General features: G+C 36.6%; 1 protein-coding gene across 4 annotated transcripts in view; it reads left to right on the top strand.

Moving 5' to 3' along the window:
* sec24a (SEC24 homolog A, COPII coat complex component) overlaps positions 1-20,197 on the top strand; it is a 68,822-nt gene extending 48,625 nt beyond the window's left edge. For all 4 annotated transcript variants that reach the window (XM_039776294.1, XM_039776296.1, XM_039776295.1 and 1 more), the window contains exons 13-23: positions 86-292; positions 3,864-3,987; positions 4,495-4,653; positions 4,796-4,969; positions 5,063-5,173; positions 7,644-7,819; positions 10,886-11,023; positions 11,423-11,527; positions 14,859-14,951; positions 15,064-15,167; positions 19,434-20,197. In XM_039776294.1, coding sequence (XP_039632228.1) covers positions 86-292; positions 3,864-3,987; positions 4,495-4,653; positions 4,796-4,969; positions 5,063-5,173; positions 7,644-7,819; positions 10,886-11,023; positions 11,423-11,527; positions 14,859-14,951; positions 15,064-15,167; positions 19,434-19,548 — 1,506 coding nt within the window. In that variant the 3' untranslated portion in view covers positions 19,549-20,197. The remainder of the gene's footprint in view (positions 1-85; positions 293-3,863; positions 3,988-4,494; positions 4,654-4,795; positions 4,970-5,062; positions 5,174-7,643; positions 7,820-10,885; positions 11,024-11,422; positions 11,528-14,858; positions 14,952-15,063; positions 15,168-19,433) is intronic.
* The last annotated feature ends 6,727 nt before the right edge of the window (positions 20,198-26,924 follow it).

The following is a 26,924-nucleotide window of genomic DNA, read 5'->3' as shown; positions in this document are numbered from 1 at the left end:
ATGTTAATTATGCTGTATTTTCTATATGCAAAATAAAAATAAAATCACACTAAGCTTTGTTTTTGTTTTGTTTTGTTATTAATAGCTGATTCAGGATTTATTAAAAAGTTTGCCCCAGATGTTTACTAAAACCTTGGAAACGCAGTCAGCCTTGGGACCTGCATTAACAGCTGCCCATAAACTTCTCTCACCCACTGGAGGAAGGGTTTCAGTGTTTCAGACACAGATCCCATCGATAGGATTAGGAGCGCTTAAGTCCAGAGAGGATCCTAATCAGCGGGCTGCTGCAAAGGTAAATGACTTTGGCGAATCTGAACTGTTTAACTTTGTGGTTTTTATATTCATATCAGAAAATTGTGTATATACTAACAATCCTATGTACCAGTCGGCACCAAACTGGGGATGGGGCTCCTTTGTGACCAGGAGAAGGTCATGGGGTATGTTTGGTTGGGAAAAATGTTCAGCACCTTTTCACCAACACAGTGTTCAGCACACGTCCCCGTACTTATCATTGACAAGATGGCCGCACATTGCAACAGATGTTCACAGCGGCACCATCTAGTGGCAGCTTTGGTCTCTGTGCGTCGCTCTTTACCCATGTTTCTTTTAATTGCCAAGAGATGGCGGAGGTATCCAAGTATGAGAAGGCCGACTGCTTTGATTGAGTGAAGGGGAACTGCCGTATGGATATAAAACGTGAACGACCCAGTGCCTGTGACCGGCTGACACACCCGCGTTTCTGCACGTCACACTTCCACACGCACTGATAGTGCTGTATTTCATTCGCCAACGTCTGCTATATGCAAGCACGTTTGAACAGAGACTCGCCTTAAAAAGACAGCATCCTTCCGCCACCATTTTCCCCAAACACGGCACCGGTTGTATGTCACTTCTCTCTGTAGTTACCATCGCCAACGTCCGTTAGATGGCATCACTTTTCAACACCGACATTCCTTACAAACAATGCACCCCTCCCCGCTATTTTTCCCAATATGGTTTCAGTGCTACTCCTTCTCACTGGCTTTCCGTATTTCTGGTGCTATTTGCTCGCTTTCCGACGTAGTGGAAATAACGTAAATTCATCTCACTCTGGTGCTTATTCTGTACGTAATACCATGTAACACATTATAATTGTCCTGCTTTTCACTAATATACCCATGCCACCGAAAAAAGACGTAGAATTGGAAGATCCACTTCAGATGCCACAAGAAAGTCTATTTCAAGGGAGTCTGAAATGCCTCAGCAGACAGAATCCAGTGTGGAGGAACTTACAATGAAATATCAATCAGAAAACTATTTGTTCTATTTCTATGTTCTGTTTCTTTCATTTGGGAATTTCATCTGTTATAGATTCCCGGGCAATGCCAGGTACTCCTGCTAGTTATTTATACATTTCAGTAATCAGACTAATCTTGTAATACAAATAGTCCTATTAGACAATAAAATCCTCATCATACAAAACTCTGATTTATTTGTTGCAGTAAGTAAAATTTTCATTCAGACTCTAAAGGTAGTATTGACACAGTGGAGTAAAATTGCTCTATTTTTTTCTCCATGCAAGAATATGTATTTGGGATAAAAAAAAAAAGGGTATATGGTGTACAAATACAACATGTTTCCTTTGTCACGGCATACTTTTATTTTTTACAGTAATACCACCATACTACTAGCTGGCAAGAGTTTATTGGTCTGTTTCCTGTTACTGTATGTTAAATGTGAAATTCTAAAGGGGCTCTAAATGTATAATGTTAGGTGTAGCTTTTGCTTTTCACATTAGTCTCTTGCTTAGGAAATCGACAGGTCTAAATCAACTAAAGGTGAGAACTCTGGGGGGGAAAAAAACAAAACAATTTGAATAGCTTAAAAAATAAATTTTAAAATCAATTTGAACTATATTAAAATCAACAATTTAGAGTCTTCTTCTTTCGGCTGCTTTCGTTAGGGGTTGCCACAGCGGATTATCTTTTTCCATAATTTCCTGTCCTCTACGTCTTGTTCTGTTACACCCACCACCTTCATGTCCTCTTTCAAAATATCCATAAACCTTATATTATGAATAAATAAACCACCAATGTATTTCAGCCATTGAATACGTTTTATGGAACAAAATTAGAATATTCGATGAAAGAAAAATTCTAAAATGACTGTTGCTTAAATCGTAATTAAATCCCCGCACGTGGATTACTTGTTTAGCCGGATGCAATTGTTAACGATTTGGCATGATCCTGGATCCTGGACTCTTGCTGGATGTGTTGTCATAGCAGCACATCCAAATCCTCAAACCTGCTCGGAGCAGGTTTGTTGTATGTAAACAAGGATTAGCTCACACACTTAATCAGTGTCCGTGCGTGGAATTCATTCAGTCATAGCTTCGCCTTTTTATGAATGAGCAACTAATTTATATTGGTGCACAAATTATAAGAAGAGAATTTCATATAGAGAGGGTTTTGCACAATCGGCAAGATCCTTTATTGCTCCCGGAGGAAATTATTTTTGAAAGATACCGCTTTAGCCGAGGGGGAATATTGTACCTCAAAGTTTTATTAGCACCTTATATTCGAAGTCAAACTAGGTTCTAAGTCAGGCTCTCACAACCACACAGACAGTATGCATTGCCTTGAGGTTTTTTGCAAGCAGCACTTTTTTCATATACTGTAGGCTATGCGGAAAATCTATCAAAGTGTAGTTTGCTAGGCAATTCATAAAGTCTGTTTGGCTCTGAAATATTTCCTTTGGGTTTTCATACTGTTTCCTGGACACCTGCGTATGCAGACAATAAAAGAAAGAAGCAGCGTTTCATGCCATTGCAGGTACACGGGCAAAAACACCCACAGTTCCATAACGAATCTCACAATCAGCCTAACATTCTCATTACCAAGGATTTCCAAATGTGATTGGGGCACATGGGACTGATCAGAGTGGAGTTTGATCAAACATTATTTGGAAAATGTACCTCTCCTCCTGATGAATAATCAGACACAGTGTCTTCATCAAATATTTGACCTTTGTCAATATCTCGTTGGTCAGACACAATTTCTAGGGATATGACATTCCCTGCAACTGACCCAACAAAAAAAACGCCCTCAGAAACCGAGCGATGGGCATTTTGCTGGAGAGCCGACTCTTCTGCAGGGGTTAGGTCTGGACCGTGTTTTTTTGCTTGTCTGCCGCCTTATTAGCTTTAAAATTAATGTTTTTTATATTATATATGATTCTTTATGTCAACAATTCTTTAAATAGTTATATACCAATATTTACCAGTTTGAAGTATATTCTTGTACTTCACTTTAACTTGTTCCTGTGTTGTCCTTGTGCTCATGTTTGATCTGGAATTGACATATTAAATAATAATTAATCACACACAGGAAAATGCATTCAGGGCCTCTGATTTAATGCTGCTTCATGCAGGAAGAAAGACAATGATGCACAACATATTGCAGAGCAACTGACAACTTCATTGATGTGTGGAGGTTGGGAGGTGTTTTGGGAGTGGAAAGTTTTACACTCATCCAGTCAGCCAAGTTTTTATCTGACATGCTGAAAAGGAGGCTGATGTTCACCCTAGCCACCTCCAAAAACTAACAAGTCAAAAAGACAAAATAAAACCTTTTGGCAAATATTTCAAAAGAACAAATTTAAGAGTTAAGTGCTTAAAGTCTGCAACTCACTGGCATCTTTAATTGTATGTAGTATTTAATTCAACTGTTTAAAAAATGTATAGGGTATTGAATATTAAAACGCCCAAAACTTTCTGCATCATTTTGTGTCTCGTTTCTTTTGAGTTTGCAAAGAGTAAAGGACTATCACTGAGAAAGAATCAAGTGTTAACAGCTTAAATACTCTGTAAACATTTCTATCTTTAGGATGTTCAGCACCTTACCCCAGCCACAGACTTTTACAAGAAATTGGCTCTGGACTGTTCAGGTCAACAGATTGCTGTGGATCTTTTTGTGCTTAGTGGACAATACTGTGATTTGGCTTCTTTAGGTATGTTTTATGTTCCAATTTTCAAGTTAAACATTAAGGTTTTTTCAGTTTAGCTTGTTTTAAGGTTTTGAAAATTTTAGGCCCGTAAATGATAGTCTAAAAGAGTACAGTGTACGTTTAGAATGGGGGCAATTATTGGTTACATATCTGTTTAAATTTCATGACGTTCCTCCTCCAGTGTACGAAAGTGCTGACAGAAACAAATTAGGGTTTAGGGATATATAGCTTATGGGAATTCTATGTGAAAACAAGTTAGGGTTTGGGTATATAATGCAATTGTGATAAATGTTTCACAAAAAATATTTTACACCTATTTCCTCCGTATCAAGAAAACAGAACAGACCTTTCGCAATCATTCACATTTAATTATTTTTTTCTGTCCGCTTCTCTGCAAAATTATGCAAAATATGTTGCATGACATGTGCGATTATGCAGTCATACTGACATTAAAAAAAGTTTTTTGATCATGTATTTTATAAACACCATTACACCCCCCCTCTCTTTTAGCTTGTATATCTAGGTATTCCTCTGGTTCAGTTTATTACTATCCATCCTATCACCATCAGCATAATGCTGGCCAAGTGGAACGATTTGAGAAGGATGTCAAAAGATATCTAACACGAAAGATTGGCTTTGAGGCTGTCATGAGAATTCGCTGTACCAAAGGTATGATGTTTTTGAACTTGGTAAAAAATTTTGGGGCAGATAAATGTATGTCAAGTTAATGATTGAAGATCTTTATAATTAACCATATCTTGGCTTTTTTAAATTACTTTATTTTTCTGTATCCTCCCTTAATATAATGCAGGTCTTTCAATACATACCTTTCATGGAAATTTCTTTGTTCGTTCAACGGATTTGCTGTCCTTACCTAATGTGAACCCTGATGCTGGATTTGCAGTTCAGATGTCAATTGAAGACAATCTGGTTGACATGCAAGTGGTTTCCTTTCAGGCTGCACTTCTGTATACATCAAGCAAAGGTACTTAATCTTTGCATGCTCAAAGGTAGTTAATTTGATTTGCCAAGATTAAAAAAAAAAAAAAAAACAACAACTTTTATGAATGTTTTGCAGGAGAAAGGCGTATTCGAGTCCACACTATGTGCCTACCAGTTGTGAATTCTTTAGCAGATATTTTTGCTGGGGCTGATGTTCAAGCTATAACAGGTCTTCTGGCTAGTATGGGTAAGTTATTTATTTATGTTTAGCCAATATTTGTCATGTAATTTTGGGCTACTTTAATACATACAAATGAATAAAAGTAATACCCACAAATTATAGATACTGGGAAGTATTTAAACTTTGATTTAAAAATTACAGTTTGACCAGTTTTTCTGTTGTGTTTATTTAATTTAAGCTTTTGGACCTTCATAACTGATCATACTATTACAGTAGTCATTATTATACAATTATGCAGGATTGTTTTAGTACTCTAAAATAAACCGACTGCTCTTTTTGGGGTAGATGTGTGCTCTCAATGAGCCTAGCTTGGATTATGTAGGTTTAGTTGATGGATACGTTATTGTCTTACAAAGAAGTTTACTCATAGAAGAAAGTGACTGTTGCTTTTAAAGTTCAACCCTTGCACACATTCTGTTAAACCTAAGCAGTGTTCTAGCTGTAAATAATGGTGTAACTCGAGAATATTAGTGGGATAATCCTCCCTGAAAGGATATGGTGATGACATTTAATTTTTGAGGAATGCTTGGCAATGGAAGTCCTATGCAGTAAAATGTTAGCACACGGATGTTCTGAGACTACAGAAACTATACAATGAAATACTGAAATGCAGCACACACTTAAATGGTTTGATTAAAAAAAGAGACCACATGTAATCAGGAATGAAATACCATAGAGAAAATTTAGCATAGTTAGGTGTTGACACATCTGTTTGTCGCCCAGAAAATACCAGTGAATAGTGCTTACCACTGTATTGGGTGTTTTTTTTTTATTTCTGTTGAGGTGCCTTTTTGTATTTGTTAATGCAGTACTTTCCTTTCTAATTTGTTTTTTACATGCAAAATATGAAGACAACTTAATTTGTATTCCTGCTTGCATGTTTTTAAATGTGGCAGACTATTCATGTAATTGAACTTAGTTTATTGAGTACTTGGTGATTGAGGGGAAATACAGCTGTGTCCCCAACCGCACTGAAGGGACAGTCCATTACTCATATCCACAACCACATTCATGTGTACCATACTCATTTAGAGGGCAAGTTTCCTTAGTGAAAATGTCCGTTCTTAATATAAATATTGTATAGGTATGGTCCAGAAAGAGTAGAAAACTAGAGTGTGACTTCATATTTTAGAAAAGGTAAATATGTGTTCCTTGTAGAATGTATTAACAGTAAAAGATTAGTTCTGCTTAATGACATCTCCTGTTAGACTTGTTATAAAGTCAGTCACTATTCACTCAAGTGTTGAAGGTGATATGGTGGTGTGTATGAAAAATGAGGATCTACTGTGTTAACGAATTTCTTACAATTATCTTTAAAAGAAAGTTGTATTAAACACAAGAAACCTGAACCACAACATTCTTTGTAGAATACATTAGCAGCTTTTTCCTCTTTTTTTAAAATAAACGTTAATATGAGTACATTAGCTTATTTAATGCCTCGTGAGAAGATTTAATTTTCTGTAAAAACAAACATCCAAGGAGATGTTTAGCTTTGTGCAGACAGTTATATCTATGATGATTTAATATTACAGAGTTATTAGTGTCCTGATCTGATTAACAGACATTTTCTAATCATGACTGATTTTATGTTCAAGATTTCAATTTAGAAAAATCCTAGTTTTATTGAATACTGTTAGAGGACGTCGGTTCTGCCAGAGTTTATTTGGTGCAGGAAGTGTGAATTCGGATTTGTAATAAAAAAATAAGAAAACCTATAACTGCTACATGTACATTTTGTCTGTCCTGTTAATTTATCAAAACTATATTTGGACATTTTTTTTCTTTCAAAAGCACCCATAATTTTTTACAATAAATACAATTCTTCTTTTCTTTCTTCCATTGGTTTGATATTACCCATATTTCTGAATTTTTTTTTTTAGCAGCTGCTGTTTTCTTTATATACATTTCATCACAAATTGTTACTTGCAAAAAAATACCTAGATGGAAGCATAGTTGCTGTCTAAAGAAATATATTTATTTTTTGAAAGTTTGCACTGCTACAAAAAACATTTGCTTCACTCTTAAAATTTAGTATTGCCTATTTATTTACAGATCAGTAATAATGAGACAGCTGCTGATTTTCAGCATCAAGATCATGTTTAATCTGATACGCATTACCTACGTATGCAAGTGTTTATAAGCTCTTAGTTTATATTGTCAGAGTAAGCATAAGTTAAAAAGTCTATTTATATCACTGATAGATTAGAAGGAAATTTGTGTATACATAATGAAGGTATTTTAATTCAAAATGTTTTTTGCTAATTAACTTTTTTTATTTATATAACTATATAAATTCAACAAAATATTCTTAATTTATAAAACTGAATCAGACATGTCCTCTGCTAATATCTTATGTCCTGTGTATTTTTTCATATTCATTAGTTAATAATTTTTCTTGATTTTGTGCACATTTGATTGATAGATGCCTGCCAAAGCTAATTGTTCTGACAATTTTATGATTTCTTTTTCCAAAAAGCTGTTGATCGCTCTGTTTCATCCAGTCTTAGCGACGCCAGGGATGCTCTTGTGAATGCTGTTATTGATTCTCTTTCGGCCTATCGCACCTCTGTGCTTAGTTTGCAGCAGCCAGGCCTTCTTGCTCCAGCCTGTATGCGTCTTTTCCCGTTGTATGTACTGGCACTTTTGAAGCAGGTGAGTTTATGTGTGTGTGTGTGTGTGTGTTTCTCTTTCCATACTCAGTGTAGCAGGACAGTGGTGCCAGGGCAAATAAGTTCATCGAAAGTAATCTAATGAAAAGTCTTGCACTGAAACAATCAATTTCATAATATAAATCTAAATAAGCATGCATTTTTTGCTTACTGAATAGAACATGGGTATCAGAAAAAACATAAACGAAAAATTGGCAAAGGCAAAGCTTCGCAAATCATCTTAGCTGCACTGGGATGGCATACTTGGAGTTGAGAATTGACATTCAATTAAGCTGTCATTCTTAAATTAAGATTCACTGCAACTATACATAAATAAAATTTAAGAGACTATCTTTTTTCTTTTAAATCAAATGCAAATATTATGCTGAAAAAGAGCCATTTCTCTGCCTTCATATTAGAAATGTTACAAATATTAATCCATCTTTACACACAGACTTCCATATTATACACTCCTGTCAGGAGACAGAGCTGGAGGTAGCAGAGTTAAAGATGCTAAGATATGCACTGGGTGTGACGAGGATGGATAGGATTAGAAATGAGTACATTAGAGAGTCAGCTCAAGTTGGACGGTTGGGAGACAGAGAGGTAAGATTGTGTTGGTTTGGACATGTGCAGAGGAGAGACGCTGAGTATATTGGGAGATGGATGTTAAGCATAGGGCTACCGCAGGTAAGAGGAAGGCCTAAGAGGAGGTTTATGGATGTGGTGAGAGAGGGCGTGCAGGTGATGGGTATAGCCAAACAAGATGCAGAGGACAGAAAGATATGGAAAAAGATGGTCCGCTGTGGCAACCTCTAGCGGAAGCAGCCGAAAGATGAAGATGATGATCACATTTTTAAGCAATTGATGGTTGGGGTAATTGTTTATGCTCTTTGAATACTGCATCTCCAAGTTTCTAGCCCTTCTAAAGCCAAGATGTCAATGGGATTTTGTAAAAAGTCATAGTATAGTCAACATGGCTGTTGTATCAGTGAAGACATCTAATAATCCTCAAGCATGGTCCAGGAATATTCTTGAACTAAGTTAATGGGTACATCATGTGGAAGTTTGTGTTCTCGGATAAAAAATGTTGGAAGCCTGTGTGCACGGTGATGTTTATGATGGGTTAACATTTGTAATGTGGAGGATGGTTGTGCTTCTTTGATGTAAAGAAGCTAGAATTTTATTTAAAGAAAAATGAAAATTATACTTCTGTTGTCTTTGTTATATTGGGGATCACAGGAAAGGTGGTATAAATGTAGAATTACAGTACAACCCCGAAATTCGCGGGGGTTATGTTCCTATAGCACCTGCGAATTGTGAAAAACTGCAATTTTTGGTTGTGATTTAAAAAAAAAAAAAAGCCAGTGTTTATAGTTAAAATCCTAAATATACCCCCAAAACACTTTAATTTCATTTCAAACACGGCTTAATACATTACCTAAAAAATGTAAAGGTAAACCACTATACTGTACAGTACTGTACTGCTATGTCTCCCACAGTGCTAGAATGTAAAATACTGTTCCCGCTATATGTACTATAATTCATGCAAGCGCGTTTTCATTGCCCGTAGACTTAACTTGCAGGGTGTTTCGGCTGCATCTTGGGGCTTTAAGAAGAACAAAACAGAAAACACAAGAACACTCGGCTGGAGATGAGGGCAGCAGTCAATCAGCAGCAAGGAGAAATGGATAACGTTGTAGCGGTCCAGTGCCGCTAAGATTCACACCGTCAAAGACGGTGATTTATTTATTTTTATGGTGGAGATTCCAAGAATGCACCCAGCCTTGGCCCGACTCACAAGCACTCACAAATAGAGACAAAAATAAAGCAAACCGGTAATCAAACAGCAAATAAAGAATGTAAAACAAAAAACGATACCACCCCGTTCCCCTTACGGCGATTACACATTAAATACAACAAAGCACAAACCAAACGCACACACAGTAAAGTCCACAAGAAACGGCAATGGATAAAATGTAATGATGAAAATAGATAGTCCAAAGATCTGCAAATTGAATGGGAATGTAAAGATAATCCCACTGGTAGTTCCTGAAATGGTAAACACAGGTTCAGGAGCGCTCCTTTCTTCGCAGGATTGCCATGAATTCACTCACATTCCTCATGTACACAGGTAGACAATCCAGATGCCAACCACGAAATGATCCAGGACAAAACAAATAAGTACAGGTAACCCAACAGAAGGCAGACAGGAACTTAAAACACAAATTACAAAAACTTTTTTTTTTTTTTTTTTGCTTTTGGTCATCCGCCCACTTTTTTTTAAAGCCGCGCGGACATCCTTTGACCCCAACAGCCCCAGCACCCTCAGCAGAAGACCAATCAGAGCCACTGCAGGGACTACTGGGAGTTGCAGTTTCAAATTCTGTTGGCTACTTTCACCAACCCAAGCGGCATTTTCCTCTACAGTTGCTTCCTGTTCTCTCTACAGTACAGTATTGCCACAATAAAAGCCATAAAAATCGTTGAGGATATTTGCAGTTTCCGCTAACAATTATTAGTTAGTTTCTAAGGAAAAGTCCACAAATGACCGAGGCTGTGAACTCTGAACTGCGACTTCCCGGGGGTCTTCTGTATTGTTATTGTGATTATTATTATTAGTTAGTTCTTATAGGGGTGTTGCAGCCAATACCATTTTTGTGCTGTTATGTTTCCAATAATTATGCTAATCTAAAATGTAGTTATGGAGCTCGAAAAGTGATTGTATTCTTTAATGTTAAAGCAAATGCATACATGTCTTTATTTCAAACCTGAATTGCTTGATAATACAGAAAAAAAATATTTCAATAAATTCTCTGAGGTGTGCAACCACTGGACTTTGCAAAAAAAAAAAAATGACACATCAGTTTGGAGTTGTATCATCTATAGTTGCATTTTGAAATGCTAAAATAAAGTAGTACATTGGTTCAGTAGTACAGTTCATTGTTATTTTAATACATTTAATAGACACTTAGACTGAAGATGTGGTGTTTGTTTTTGATGTATAATCTGATGTTCCCCCTCCACTCTCCCTTTGTGTTTATACTTGTTTGCTATTATATTTCTGCAGAAAGCCTTCCGAACAGGAACAAGCACCCGTCTGGATGATCGTGTATTTGCTATGTGTCAGTTAAAATACCAACCCTTGGTGTATTTCATGCTAATGATTCATCCTGCCTTGTACAGAGTAGATAATCTTACAGATGAGGTATTATTTTTTTTTTTTTATAAATCTCTCCAATATAAATTTAATAATGATTGATTAAAGCAAGTAACTGGCACAGTGGTTGTGATAAGCTGTCTGGCCACTCCAGGAAAACTGAGTTTTAATCTCCCTTTTCTGTTTTTTCTCTGATATCCAGAAGATGTGCAGTTTAGATAAACTGGTGTCTTTAATTGCCTCTGAATGAGTATGCATGGGCATGTGCTTAAGTGTGTTAAGTGGATTGGTATGCTTCATCTAAGCTTAGCTGCAGTTGGACTAGGTTGTGGCTGCCTGTGTCCCTAACTTGGATCAAGTTCATTCAGGTGATGAATAAATGTTTTTATTTTGTTCTTAACAAATGTTGTAAATTATTTCCCCTGCTTTCTGCTGTTTTTCCTCCAGGGCTCCATAAATGTTAATGACAAAGTAATTCCACAGCCCCCAATTCTGCAGCTTTCTGTGGAGAAGTTGAGCAGAGATGGAGCATTTTTGATGGATGCTGGCTCTGTAAGTAATCCCTGTTTTCAGATTTAGAAAAAGATAGTGTATCTGCAGCAGACATGATACAGGTTGTATCAAAAGATGAAAGTTCATCAGTTTCTTAAAGTGCTTCACTGAAAATAAGCATTAGAACAGTTTTGAATTTTGTTCATCTAATTTCTCTAAAATAGCACTAGAGTAGAGGTCTAAAAGGTCTTTAAAGTACCACACTTACACTTTGCGTCTATAGTTTCTAAAATACTTTTTTTACATTTGTGTTAAAATTTCCTTTAAGTTTAAATTTACTTCCCTTCGTATTGAAAAATTAACGTGAAAGTAATACAGCATGAGAGAATTTACATTTGTGAAGAGCTTTTAATAAGTCATCTCAATGCCCTTCTTAAAACACACAAAATCTGACTGGGTATGATTCTTATAATATCTGGTGAGAAGGAGGTTAAAACTATTACCTAGAGTAACTGAAAGTGGCCAAGGAAATTAAAAAATAGATGAGTGCATTCATCTGGGTTGATACCAAAAATGGCATAGTTGTGTCTACATGGATGAATTTGGATTTACATTCTCAAAGTATGAACTAGCCTTGAAGGATAATGCATACCTCATTTATAATGTGATGCTTCAGTTTTGTCATGTAGAGGAATACTTGCTGTGGCCTTCTATCTGTGTATAAGCAGTTTTATTTCTCATGCATTTTCCCCGACCACGAGTTCACCTATTTATTTTTGCAGAATTGCACTGAATGGTAATTCCTAATAAGCCTATTAGGCTTATCCTAATTTCATTCATGCAAGTATTTATATTATATATGTATTTGCAGTATATTCTATGCATTAAACATTCTGTGATTACCATGACTGGTTCACAAATAACTCTTTGAAAATCTTATTTGCTGTCGTCCGTCTCATGGGTATACAGTCCCAGCTGTATAAAAAGCTTCAAAGAAAGATGCAGGTTCGATGTTAATAAAGCAAGTACCACTGCATTCACCTACTCTGATCTAGACATCCAGTGTGTTTTACACTGCATTTTGCAGTGATTAGCTGAATTATCTTTATGTTGAAAGAGAAGAGTAGCTAAAAGATAATGATTAGTTTTTATTAGATGAAGTGGTGGTGTGCTGTGCTTTCAAATCCTATCATCCTCTTTAATAAAACCCCTGTGTGCGTCCAGGTATCCGTGTGTATGTGTCTTTGATGAAGTGCGCATGCGCGGGCCGCGCCGCACATTGTACCCTGCCCCGCCCGTGCGCTCGGCACCGTGGACGCACACACACTGGAAGCTGGGCACACAGTGAATGGCCTTGCCATGGCAGCGCATGATAAGATATCAAGAACACCATTGCTGGGGAGAGTGCTGATTGGGTAGTCGCGGCAGCGCACATAAAATCCGTTGTTGGGGAGACGCCACACAAAATAATCAGCTGCACGCCCCACAGATTAAAATACTTGCTGGGGAACTGCACAGTACTTGCTGGAGAGACGCCACAGGCATGATTATAAGCAGCACGCCACACATTACATCAGTTGCTGGAGAGACACTGCTGATTGACCACTGTTGTGACAGAAAATTAAAGTCATATTACGGACATCAAAGCCAGTATTACTGTCAGAGAAAATTACAGGCATTTTATGGAAATACAAACCAGTATTACTGCGAGAGAAAATTAAAGACACACAATACATTGATGCATATTACAGCCACATACAAGCCAGTATTACTGTAGGAGAAAATATTACGGACGTATCTACTAACAACATGCCACCCAAAAAAAGGACATGTCAAGTAGGACAAAAGACACAGACAATCAAATCCTATATAAGCAACATCTCCTGGAAGAACGGTCAGCTCAACAAGTAAACATCAACTAAAGAAACGCTGAAAGACAAAGAAAAATACGAGCAAATAGATCGATTGAAGAAAAAGAAAATGACTGTCAGAAAAATGCTAAAAGAGAAAGACTCAGAAGAGCAAACCTTAGAAAAGGTTGGCATTTACTTGCCAGAACCAGTATTCAGCCATGGTCAGTTATATGTTGCATTATCAAGAGTTAGAAGTTTTCCAGATGTTGTTGTCAAGGTTGTAGAGATTCTTGAACAAGGCAAACTGTTGCCAAACTCAGACAGAATATTTACAAGAAATGTTGTCTATAATGAAATTGTATAGAAAAATGTCATGAGGTAAAAAAATGTAAAATTTTACCTAAATATCATCTTCAGATATTGTGTCTTACAGATTGTTACAAAGTTTTACACTAAGGCAATATTAATTATACTTAGTGTATTGTCACATACGTTTCTATTTTATTTTTATTATTATTTTACTTTAGACTTCTTGAAAAAATAATTTTGACAAAAAAAAATTAAGACAAGAAACAGAATGAGGTCAAGGTCCCTTGCCATTTAATATAGACTGTTCCTACTAATGTTTATGCACTACTGTTCTAGCGCCCGTTATTGTAACGGGCTTAATGTCCAGTACCCAATAATTGACCTTTTGGAGTTGTCATGTTCTACCCATGTCTGAATAGGATTCCTTCCTTCATCTCCAAAGTCCTGGTTAGGCAGACTGGCAAGTCCTAAGCAGCCCTGTGTGCTCAGGAATCTACTGGTGGCCTCACCAGTTCAGTCCTGTGTGATATAAACACATTTTTCTGTAATAATCTCGAACCCCCATAACACTGAATTATGTTAAGTGGATTTGAAAATAATTTTTTAAATATACTATAATTTAAATTGGTTATTCATAAAAAGCACTGCACATTTGGCTGTCTTTGGCAGGAAATCTACACTTCTAAATCAGGTTAAGCAGCAAATTGTTAGCTTATGCTTAACATCATAAGTAATATGCTATTTCATTGAAAAATGTATTTTATAGTGAAAGAATGCTGCTTTTATAATTTCTAATTTTTGGTTCCAAGTAAACTTGAACTTTGAACATAAGTCAAGTTTTAAAATGATTATCAATAGACTATTTTCAGTAACCAAAATGTTAAGACTACAGAGAACTACCAGTAATTGATTAAAATCTGTAATTAGTCTGTACTGAGCACTGTTTTCTGCCTATAGGTAAGATTCTTTAATATGTATTTGTTCTGTATTTCTGTGTTTGGTTTATTATGGGTTTGTTAGGCAGTTTTGGAAAGTTATGGTATTTTTTTTCTAAGTTCAGATTAGTTTGTACAATTACATACATTATGCTTAAATGAGTAAATGTGCATAACTAATATCCATACTGTGCTGTGGGTGAAGTCTCAAATGAATTGTTTCATAATTTTTTTTTTTTTTAAGTCTGCCTCCTTGCCATTAATTTATGTAATAAAAATATATTTTTATTCCAGGTTATGTTTCTTTGGGTTGGAGGAAGTTGTGCACCTAACTTTATTAATCAGGTTTTGGGAGTATCGGACTATACAGCAATACCACAAAATATGGTAAGGCCCAGACTATAAAGATGATTATCCATATGGATGTAACTGAAACTTTTACTTGTAGATAAACTAATCGGTATACTTTTTGCTTTTGCCCCCACCTCTCCCCTCTTAGACCCAGCTCCCTGAGCTAGACACGGCCGAATCTGTTAAATTAAGGTCTTTTGTATCTTGGTTAAGAGAGCAAAGACCTTTCTTTCCTGTACTACATGTAATCAGGTAAAATATTTTTTTTATATCTACTGGATGTGTGTGTGTGTGTGTGTACACCAGAAAAGTACAAACAAAGCATTCTTTCACAGGTACAGTAAATCAAGAAATGAGAAATTATATCCTTTTTTTTCCCCAGTCAGGACACATGCTTAGAATTGTTGCTTGTAAGGGTGTTGAATTGTTAAAGTGCACTGTAAAATCCAGGTGTTCATCTAAGCCTTTTTTTTAGCTTAAATTTAAAGTACTTGTAGTATTGGAAACAAGATTTCTTAAATCTGTAACATTAGTGTCTTTGGAATCTAAATCTGAAACCTGATGGCAGTAGTTTCCATCTTTTGTAAACTGAAGATGGCTTCTGCCTGAGAAGCAGAATTCCACACATACTGTTTTGTGTTCTGTCCGTTAAAAAAAAAAAAATCAAGGATCCAGGTAACCAATTTAGAATCCAAACAAAAACAATCAATTAAGTTCTTAATTAAAAAGTGATGCTAGATGGTATTAAATCTATAGATAGAAATCTGGCATGGGCTTTGGAACCTTCTCAGTGCATGAAGAGCACCATTCGGTACATTTTAAAAAGCCTGACAGATTACTTATATCAAAGTTTGATTTGTTTAATTATTGTTTTTCTCACTTAAAAACCATGTTGTATGTACTTGTGGCAAAAAAAATCCATGTACAAACAATTCAATATCCTTGGTGTACACCATTTTCTCAAACCATCATTGTTTCCTCAGACATTTTGATTATATAAATGTAGACACCATGGTTATGTCAGTTGCTCATGATGGCAGTCTTTATGTCTATGAATGTGTGTACCAAACCCAGCAACAGCAGTTACATCATTTAGAATGATTTTCAACCCAGCAACATTTCTGTGAACTCTATGATGCATCTCTGTAATCGGACTGAAAAGTCTGTGCTTGGAATTCATCTAGTTTATTCTTTTGAAAACAAACATTTCCCTTTATGAAACATAGTAAGGAAGGTTTCATCCACCTTCTATTTTTATAAGATTCTCTCAATAGATTGTTATTAGTATTAGAACAAGATGGTGAATAAAAAAAAAATAGGTCTAGCTCACTGACAAATTGGATGGTAGATGTACATGTGTTCAAGGGAATTATGCTAAAGCAGCTACTGTCAGCTATTTTCCATATACAGGTGCATCTCAATAAATTAAAATATCAGTTAAACTATTTCAGTAATTCAATTCAAAAAGTGAAACTCGTACATTATAGATTCTGTACCCATTTTCATTTTGCTGATTATGGCTTACAGGTAATGAAAAATCAAAATTCAGAATCTCAGAAAATTAGAATATTACAGGAGACCAATAAAAAATATATATATTATGATACAGAAATTTTGGCCTACTGAAAATATGTCCATGTACATACTCAATACATGGTTGGGGCTCCATTTGCCTGAATTACTGCATCGATGCAGAGTGGCATGGAGGTGATAAGCCTGTGGCACTGCTGAGGTGTTATGGAAGCCCAGGATGCTTTGATAGCGGCCTTCAGCTCATCTGCATTGTTGGGTCTAGTGTCTCTCATCTTCCTCTTCACTATACCCCATAGATTCTCTTTGGGGTTTTGGTCAGGTGAGTTTGCTGGCCAATCAAGTACAGTGATACCATGGTCATTTAAATCAGGTATTGGTACTTTTGGCAGTGTGGGCAGGTTCCAAGTCCTGCTGGAAAATGAAATTAGCATCTCCATAAAGCTTGTCAGCAGAGGAAAGCACAAAGTGCTCTAAAATTTCATGGTAGCTCGCTAAACTGACTTTGGACTTGATAAAATACAGTGGACCAATACCAGCAGATGACATGGCTCCCCAAATCATCACTGACTGTGGAAAAGTCACACTGGACCTCAAGCAACTTGGAATCTGTGCCTCTCCACTCTTCCTCCAGACTCTGGGACCTTGATTTCCAAATGAAATGCAAAATTTACTTTCATCTGAAAAGAATACTTTAGACCACTGAGCAACTGAGTCCAGCCCTTTTTCTCCTTAGCCCAGGTAAGACACTTCTGATGTTATCTCTGGTTCAGGAGTGGCTTGACAGAAGGAATGCAGCAGTTGTAGCCCATGTCCCAGATACATCTGTGTATGGTGGCTCTTGAAGCACTGACTCCAGCCACAGTCCTCTTCTTGTGAATCTCCCTCAAATTCTTGAATGGATTGCTTCATAATCCTCTCATGGCTGTGGTTATCCCTGTTGCTTGTGCACTTTTTTTTCCTGCCACATTTTTTTCGTTGCACTTAACTTTCCATTAATATGCTTGACCTTTTGTGCCTTACCCTCCTTGTGTGGCCTGCTGAACCAGACTGAGAGACCATCTAAAGGCTTGGGACACATTTGCAGGTGTTTTGGGTTAATTAGCTGAGTGGAGTATGACACCATGAGTCTGCAATAGTGAATTTTTTCACAATGTTCTAAGTTTCTGAGATATTGAATTTTAAGTTTTCATTACCTGTAAGCCATAATCAGCAAAAGGAAAAGAAATAAACACTTGAAATGTATCACTCAGTGTGTAATGAATCTATATAATGAGTTTCACTTTTTGATTTGAATTAATGAAATTAACATTTTGATATTCTAATTTATTGAGATGCACCTGTAGTCTAATTAGGAGGGACAGCATAAAGGCTAGATTAAAAATAATTTCATGACATAGAGATTTAAAAAAAAAAAAAATCACTCGGAATTTACTGAAAAACTCTAGACACAGCTATAGTAAGAACAGTCCCGGGTTCAGTTAAACCTTTTATTTAACATAAATACCTTCCACAGGATCTTCCCCAATAAACCATATAGTTCTTTTTTCTCCTCTTCCATTCCTCCCCTGGGCTAGCTTTATGTGCCTCCGCTCCCAACTCTGCCTTCTTAGTTGAGATGAAAGGTGGTATTTTTTTTATTTTTTTTTTAAGGGGATCCTTTTTCCAGGACCCTCCCTTAGAACGTTACTCGGAAAGGAAACCGTAACCACCCTGGCCAGGAAAGCCCACTTTAGTGATAATGGGTGAAAGCTTAATATAAGCAGTCTTCTAAGTCAAATGTATAATTAGTGCAACATCACAGAAATTAGGTTAGCAGTGTTCCCTGTTAAATGTGTTTGTTGAGGAACATAATGTGAGGACTCATGATTTTACACATTTGGAGCAGTAGTCTGCTCTGTGCATGCTGGTGAAATGTGTAAATTATTAAATATTGTGCATGGCTACAGTTGTCATTAAAGATGTTAACAGTATAGGGGCATGGTTATTTATTAAGGTCAGGTGGAATAATGGTCCCAAATCTACTGTGACTGACAGACTGGGGGAGGGATAACATATGCAGATTGATGGCTAATGTGCTTAGAAGTAGGAGTAGTTGCCAGAATAGTAAGTAAAACTTTTAGATATAATATTAGCTTGGATAAAAAAAAATGATTTGTCTTTGTGTGTGCTTATGTCTCTACCTGCTATGTCCTTTATTTACTTAGCATTTACAACTGCAAAAGTGTCAATTTGCACAGGGGTCCTTACGATCCCCTCTGACATTTACAAAACTGCAAGAATACAGGCTTAAATGTAAAATAAATTCTAATTCTTATAGCCGCCTATTGCACTGGAAAATGGATTACCTATGGAGTACCGAACATGAAACCGCAACACATCTGAAGTCAATCTGGACTGTTTAGAATACCAAGACTTTCAGGATAACGCACAGTAACATTGAAAGGAAACTACACACACGATTAGAGTATACTGCGAGACTGGCAAACCATTGAAAAAAATATCTCTTTACATAACCTTTTCAAGAACTCTGCAGTTCTTTAAAATTGGGGCATAGTAGCTCAGTCCTCTTCTGGCTTCTTTGCTTTATGAAGTTGTGCCATTTTGACACTTTGTGCAACTTGGCCGTGGTATGTAGATTTTTTTTTTTTGTTTGTTTTTTGTGTTGGTGAAAATCAAAAGTATACTTCACAGCCACATTCTAAATGGTAGAGAGTCCAAGCATTTCTGACCCATGGTCTTATCTTGTTTTCCTATTTTTTAAAATTAATGTGGCACCCACTAGCCAAAAAACAAGTGCTAGAGCTCATTGCTGGCTTACACTGTCCTGCCCTGTGTGGTATGAGCTCATAACCAATGTATGAGCACAGCATTCTCCTGCTAACAATAAAAATTAAGGAAGGACATTTGATATTTCTTAAAGTAAACAAATAATGCAGATGTCTGTAAATTTGGGTAATAAATGCATTTATTTTTTTTCTTTTGAAGGAATGAAAGCCCACTAAAGACCAATTTTATGCAGAACATGATTGAAGACCGAACTGAATCAGCCTTCTCTTATTATGAGTTTCTTCTGCATTTGCAGCAGCAAGTGAGCAAATAAAATAGAAGTTTTCTTTTTGAAATTTACTTCTTAAAGAAATGAAGCATCATGAATGCCACCATTCAGCAACAGTGCCTGTCTTCAGATAAAGACTTAAAACAAAATTTATTGTCTTTTTTTTTTTTTTTTTTTGAACAAATTAGAAATTCATCATTAATTCTCTTTCTTTTCCACCCTCTAACTAATAGTTAAAATAACATACAGTTAGTTTGAAATTAAGGTCAGGATGTCTGTGTTTTATATCAATTCAAACATTTTTAGCATATTTAAAAGAATAAATGCAATGTTTAAATAGCCACTTTTTAAATGAAAATGATTCTAGTTTAATTATGCAAGGCTGTTTCAGTAAAATGCATTTGTGTTTGTGTTGTGTCTTTTAACTCAAACCTGTTTTCCCCGCAATGAATTTGGAAAAGCAAATTTGTTTTATATTTAACTTTCTCTTTTTTTTCTTTCTTTTTTTTTTGTGTGTGAGCAATAAGTATCTCGACTGCTAAGAAAACTGAATGCGTTTAAACCTCACACTTGTATATTATGTTAAATTCTGTATGATGTGTTTGTTTTTCTTTTCAGTATTCCAAAATTTTCCATAATACAAATTAAGTTATGGATGAGAAAAAGAGTAAAGTATCAAAGTATGTAAGATTAATAGTTTCTGTAATTAACTACTGTGTATAATTTTTCTTTAAATTTTCACATTTTTTTTGCAGTTTAATCACATATGAGATAAAAATTTAAGTGTTTTATTTATAAGAAAGCTTTGAACTGCTTTTCATATTATTACTACTTGCCATTGTATGGACTGGCTTAAGAATTTGATTTAAAGAGGTAGGTCAGAGTTGTTGACACTATACAGTCATTTTAAGGAGAGGTTTAAAGTAAGCTGGCACCCTGCCTGGGGTTTGTTTCCTGCCATGCGCCCTGTGTTGGCTGGGATTGGCTCCAGCAGACCCCTGTGACCCTGTAGTAAGGATATAGCGGGTTGGATAATGGATGGATGGATGGTTTAAAATGTAAAAGTGAAAGAATCAAGCCATTAAAGTCTTTTATACTGCACTATTGGTAAATTAAGGTAAAACAAGAAAACAGAAACACATTTGTTAAAATACTGTGAAGTTAACATTTTAAATAAATTGGCTGCATTTTTATATTAATATAACAAATGTTTTGTTTTCACCCTGTTTAATCAAATATCACTTGGTGAAGTGAGTGTGTTATGAAACTCTAATAGAATGCAGTACCTTCTTTAAAAATTATTTATGGTTTGTTTACATGTTTTAAGTCTTGAATTTTCAGTTCAGTCTTGAAATTATAGACTTCTGAAACATTTTATAATTTCTTCCCTAATGAGATACACTTTGGACCACACTTCCTATATGCATAAAATAATTCGTATTTGAATTCACCATGTCTAACATCACTTTTGATTTATGTACTTTGCTGTAGCCTTCCTTCAAACTCTTATCTGCCAGTCTGTAAAAAAAATTAAATTGTAAAAGCATTTATATTTCTTTTTTTGCTGATTTAGACTGTATAATTAGGAATCAGACTTTGTTTATGTAAAATATATTCTTGTAATCATTGTTTTCTTTGTATTTATGATGAGATGGGATTTGTTAAAAGATAAATAAGTTTACAAACAGTCCATATACATATATACATTTATGACAAAAAATGATTTTCAATAATTGATCCAAGTGTACCGTTCCCCAGTGACATGCTGCTTTTAGAGTGATTAAACCATGGAGCCAAAATGCTCAAGTAACCATCAATGGAGTCCCACAAACCCTTGCAGTTTTGTTTTAATTAGCAGTAATTTTAGGGTGGAATCCCTCCTGAGTTCTTCTTTCTCTTTTGCTGGTCCCAGAGCTGCTACATAATGCACGTCCCCTTAGTGAAGTCTCAATCTCTCTTCTCTATATTTCTAGCCTTCCTTTCACCCTGGAGAGACCAGAGATTTAGAAAATGCTGCTTGAATTATTGTATTCATTCATTCATTCCTTCCTTAAAACAAATGCATTTTGATTTCACTGACAATGTAAGGACTTGTTTTCAGAGAACTATTTTTAACGTTGGCACCACCTTCATATTTGATACAATTTTGGCTCTTTGTATGATTCACTTGGAAACCCTGATTAGCTGGATAGCTCAGAAACCCTCAGTACAAGAACAAAGAGATCGGCTGGGAAGCAGTTTTTGGACTTGTTTCCTCTTTTTTTTTTTTTTTTTTTTTTGCTTTAACATCTATGAAGCAGCTTTTACGTGTACATACTCTGGACCATGTATGAAACATTAATTTTATTCATATTTTCAAAAATTTCTGTACTGTAAATGATAAAACTAAAGCATTTTGTAGTGTACAATAATGTAACAAAATTAAATGCTGGTTCTTTACATCATTAAAGTGGTTGTGTTTTTTGTTTTTTTAAATCTTACAAAAATTGAATTTGTCTTATTAGGATGAGTCAAGTGAAAACTTTCCTAATTTATTGCAGCAATGGGGCCTTACAACTGATTGTGTAAGCCTTTATGCATCAAGCCTTAAGGTTGTGGGTTCAAATCCTGACTCTCTGTGACCCTGAGCAAGTCACTTCATCTGCCTGTGCTCCAATTGGAAAAACAAAAGAAATGTAACTAATAGTATCTCAAATGTTCCAAGTCGCTTTGTTTAAAGAAGTCAGCCAAATTAGAAAAGACTTCTCATTTTTCCACATTATCTCTGTGGCATTCAGTGGAAGTTGTCCAGTGCTAACAGTGCTTGTATTCCTATAGTATTCCTGGTGCACCTCTTTATCTGAGTTGAAACTCTTTTCGCTCATTGCCACTTTCAGTGGTCCAGGGATGTGGTAATCCCTTGGGGTGAGCGAGGTCTGGTGAGTGTGGTGGATATGAAAGACAATCAAAGTGCAGGTCCTTGGTGGTTGCAACCGTTGCATGGGGCAGTATGGGACCAAGCATTATCAAAGCGCCACAGAAGATGTTGATAGAAATCGAAACATCGCAGTTTCAACTCTGAATCTGCTGCTTTGGCTTTTACCTTGCTGACACTTTGCAGAAGTGGAACACAACATAGATCACGACTGATATCCAGAAGTGTAGTGATTTAACAGATATCTATCAATGTACCGGACTGTCATTCACCGATTCAATTTTGATAGGTTCCACTGTTTTAACAGGAGGGTGACAATGTTGCTCCTGTGGTCCATGTTTCCAGTGGGCTTGCATCTTTGTGCTTCTACTATGATGTCCTCTATGTCGCCTACACTGCCCTTTCACCTGCTGTACACTCCTTGTGTCCTCGCTAATGATGTTTCCAACTGACATGACGATGGTACGGTGTTTTGAATTTCTGTTGCAGTTTTGAGGTTTTCATCCGAGTCACTATCATAGTTCTGCAGATGTTCTTTTTAATTTTTTTATCTTCTGGTCAAATTGGGGAAAGTTCATATTAACAGCAAAAATTTAATTGGAGACCCTACTTTTAGTTAAGGAATTGATCAGTTTATAAAAGGTAATTAGTACTTTGTTTTGTCATTAGCCTTCTCAGTATTTATTTGGTAAAAGTGTTGATTGTTGAAATTTATGAAAGGGTTTTTCGCAGTAAATTTGCTGGGTGTGCCAGTGACTTTAGCCAGATTTTTTCCAGGAAATTAGCCATGCAGCCAACCTGCAGGAAAAAACCTGGGGGTTGGTGGCAGAATTTGCACTCCGGCCACCATAAAACACCTCATACTGGTTCCATTCCATCTGAACTTGTGTGGTGCTGAGATGTCACCCGTTGTATGCCTACACTTGGGTCCCAATCTGGGATCCAGAGTTGGTTTGTTTCTCTCTGTCTCTAGCTTAAACTTTTCTGTTGCGCTTTCCATGATGCTTTGTGAGGTCTGGATGATATCACTGAGCTGTAGCAGTCCTGTTGGATAGGTCTTAACTACCTGATTGCACATGTGCAGAACTTAGTGTATGCCTACTGCAAGCATAAACACTTTATGGTGCTGTGCGATCGGCTTTGTGCATATGTGAATAGTTTAAGAGGTACTCCAGCCAGATTTGCATCCTTGTGCATTTAAAAAGAAAAATGAAACTTGCAGTATTTTCTTTTAAGGGCCAAATTATCTGACCATAATGAAAATATTAAAATAATACATCTTTGTTCAATGTCCATTCATTGTATGTTTGTCTTCATTGCTGGATTAAGTGTGTTATGCCACTTGCTATGTAGCACAGGTCAGGTATTGACAGGAATTAAAACAGTTACTCTGTAAAATGAAAAGACTTGCACTGCCTTGTGATTTGTGTTCCGTGAGAGCCTTGCAGTTTTGTTACAGCAGTGATTATAAAACTTTTATTATTTTTTTAATTTTCCTCATGACCCAATTTTACCTATTGTATCACCAACATTTGTTTAACGGCTCGGTGCATCCCAGCAAAAACTGTGTTACAGTAACAGCACGTCAAATAACTGAAAAATGTTGTTTATCCTGTTATATCCTACATATCTTAGACATGCATGAGAGTCATACCTGGGACTATTATGGAAGAACTACTTTGTAATGTCATGAAGGAATGGGAAATAGAAGAAAATACCTGTTAGTCACCAACAATGCCACGAATATGCTTGTTGCAGCTCAGGTTGTTGGCGTTTCTCATGTGAGATGCTATGCGCACACATTAAAGTTGGCGGCTCAGCTCATGCTCTGACTCTACCAGCTGTTGTGCAGCTCCAAGGGCAAATAAGACGCATCACTTGGCTTTTCTACTGAAGTGACCAAAGGACTTCAAGCTTTGCAGCATAAGCAGAAAAGACTGGATCTTCCACAGCACAGGCGGATTACTGATGCGCCATCCCGGCAGAACACTGCACATGGTAAAGCACTGCCAGTGTGAAATTTCTTCATTCCATCCATTTCTCTTGTTATGGATACAGTGATAATGTTTTCTTGTTGACTCAATAAAGACACTTTAATTTAAAATGTGTATTTAATTGTATTGCAATGACTTGAAAATGTCGAGTTGGAGAGGAATTCTGTAAAAACAAATTGGCAATAAATAGCAATACTGAGTAGCAATACATAATCATCCGGGGAAAAATCCTGTTTATAATTAATAAAAATAGCAACACAATAAATCGTAATATTGACTCTCAAAACAATTGCAGTACTTTAAAAAGCTCAATACATCAAATTGAGGGGGTCTGTGGAAATTGTCAACTGTAAGTTATTTAAGTTATTCATTTAGATTTCTATTACCATTTGAAATTCTGTTAATGACTTGATATTTATAAAGTTGTGGATTATTGTCCTTTTATTTTCCTTCTTAAAGGTACAATCATTGGGGTTGAGCAATTAAGCATTTGACTACATATTGTACTGTGTATAATTTCTTTGGCAAAATTTGATTTGGTCTTGCATTTGATTATTTATCACATATTTAAGAGAGTTAATGAGAGGGCATCATGTAGTTCTAGACAATTCTACATTGAGGATGCGTATAGACTGTGGAAAGTATCTCTTTAGGCAGCGGTAGCGTTTACCTGACTGCAGCACAGAGAAGAGGCCATTGTTGGTATGACTTGGTATCTCTGATCATTTTTTTTTTATAGTCGTTTGGTATTGATGCCCTGAAAGTTAGAGAGTGTACACCCAGTGTTGCATTCAGCGCACCACACCACTCTGCAGAGCCTTCTGGTCCTGCTGCATGCGATTTCCAAACCAGGTGGTGGTAATTCCTGTTAAGATACTTTTGATGGTTGATCTGTGTTCTTCAGTAATTGGAAAGGCAGTATAAAATCCCTGAATCCCACAATAAAGACATTGTGCCTTCTTCACCACAGTGTCAATGTGCTTGGACCAGGTCAGGTCCTCTGTGATATGGACACAGAGGTGTCTGAAACTGTCCACCCTCTCTACCGGTGTACTGTGAATGCTGAGAGGGTGGTAGTGCCTCTACTGTATTCTTCAACGTTCACAGTTGATTCCTATGTCGTAGACTGTTGTCCTGACATCAGTGTGACAAACTCTTGACTTTATCCAGGTAAGTCTTATTATTATTGTTCGAGATCAGGCCCACTGCAGTTGTGTCATTAGCAAACTTGACAATGATGTTCAAGTCTTGTACAGCCATGTTGTTATACTTGTGTGTAGACAGCAGTGGACTCGGAGCATAAACTTGTGAATCCTCACTAGAGGACATCGGGCCCTCAGGCCACCCTAATGAAGTCTGTTTCTGATTGTTTGGTCGGAGACATTCACACCAGTGACCTGTTAGAGATGATTTTGTTGGCCGCTGGCAGTGCTCATCCTATTCCTCCTTGCCCAAAGGAGCAGACACCAGTCCAGCTGATGGGTTAAGGACCTTCTAGGCCCTGTCCAGCTCTCCTAGAGTAACTGCTTGCCTGCTGAAATCTCCTTCATGCCCTTGAGAGTGTGTTGGGAGACACAGCAAACCTTCTGGTGATGAAGCGTATTGATGTGCCATCCTGGAGAAGTTGGACTACCTGTGCATCCTCTGTAGGGTTCAGGTATGGCCTCATGCTACCAGTAGTGACACTGACCGTAGCCAAATTCAAAACTAGCAAAAAAACAGATGAGGAGGGAAAAATGTCCGTGGCCCACACCTGTTAAAACATTCCTGTTTTGGGGGGTCGTCTCATTGTTGCCCCTCTAGTGCACCAAAGTAGCTGAATCTGATTAACAAGCCCCTCTGCTGCTTAACTGACCTGATCAATAGCCCAGAAGTTTCATTGACTTGAGGCTGTACTCTGATTAATAAGCGTTCCTTTAATTTTTTTGAGCAATATGGTCTCTCACTGAATATGTAATTTAAAGGTAAAGCAATGTATCTTTTACTTGTTACGATTATTAATAAGTAGAAACTCACATTGCGTATGAATGAGTACTGTTTCATAAGCAGGTCATGTAAGTGTACCAAGCTGGTTAAACACACAGACCACGCTGACATAATGAAGGCTGATTGATCATCATGGTTGGTTACACCAGCACAATTCAGCCAGTGCCTTCTGTAACTCAGGACTCCAGACCTTAAACCCAGAGTCACACATGCTGCACACATCCATTTCCCAACAACTTGCCTGAGGGTCTTTCATAATGCATTTTTTTTTCTTTTGCTTTTCTGAAATTTGGTTGTTCATCAGCAAGTATGTTTGACTTGAGGAGACGCTGTATCAGATTAGTGGCTTGTGATTTTGCTTAAAGTCTGTGGTTGATCATTTTAATGAATTTGATTGCTTATGCTTCAATGTTCAAATATACTTCAATTTTACAGGTTTTGTTAAAATGCAATCATAATTACTATTACTCATTTTCCATCATTACCTATACTGTTTGGCTAAATACTACAAATGTTAAAAATTTCCA

The sequence above is a fragment of the Polypterus senegalus genome, chromosome 13, assembly GCF_016835505.1.
Source record: "Polypterus senegalus isolate Bchr_013 chromosome 13, ASM1683550v1, whole genome shotgun sequence".
Taxonomy (NCBI): Eukaryota; Metazoa; Chordata; class Cladistia; order Polypteriformes; family Polypteridae; genus Polypterus; species Polypterus senegalus.
This window is presented reverse-complemented; position numbering and strand designations above follow the sequence as displayed.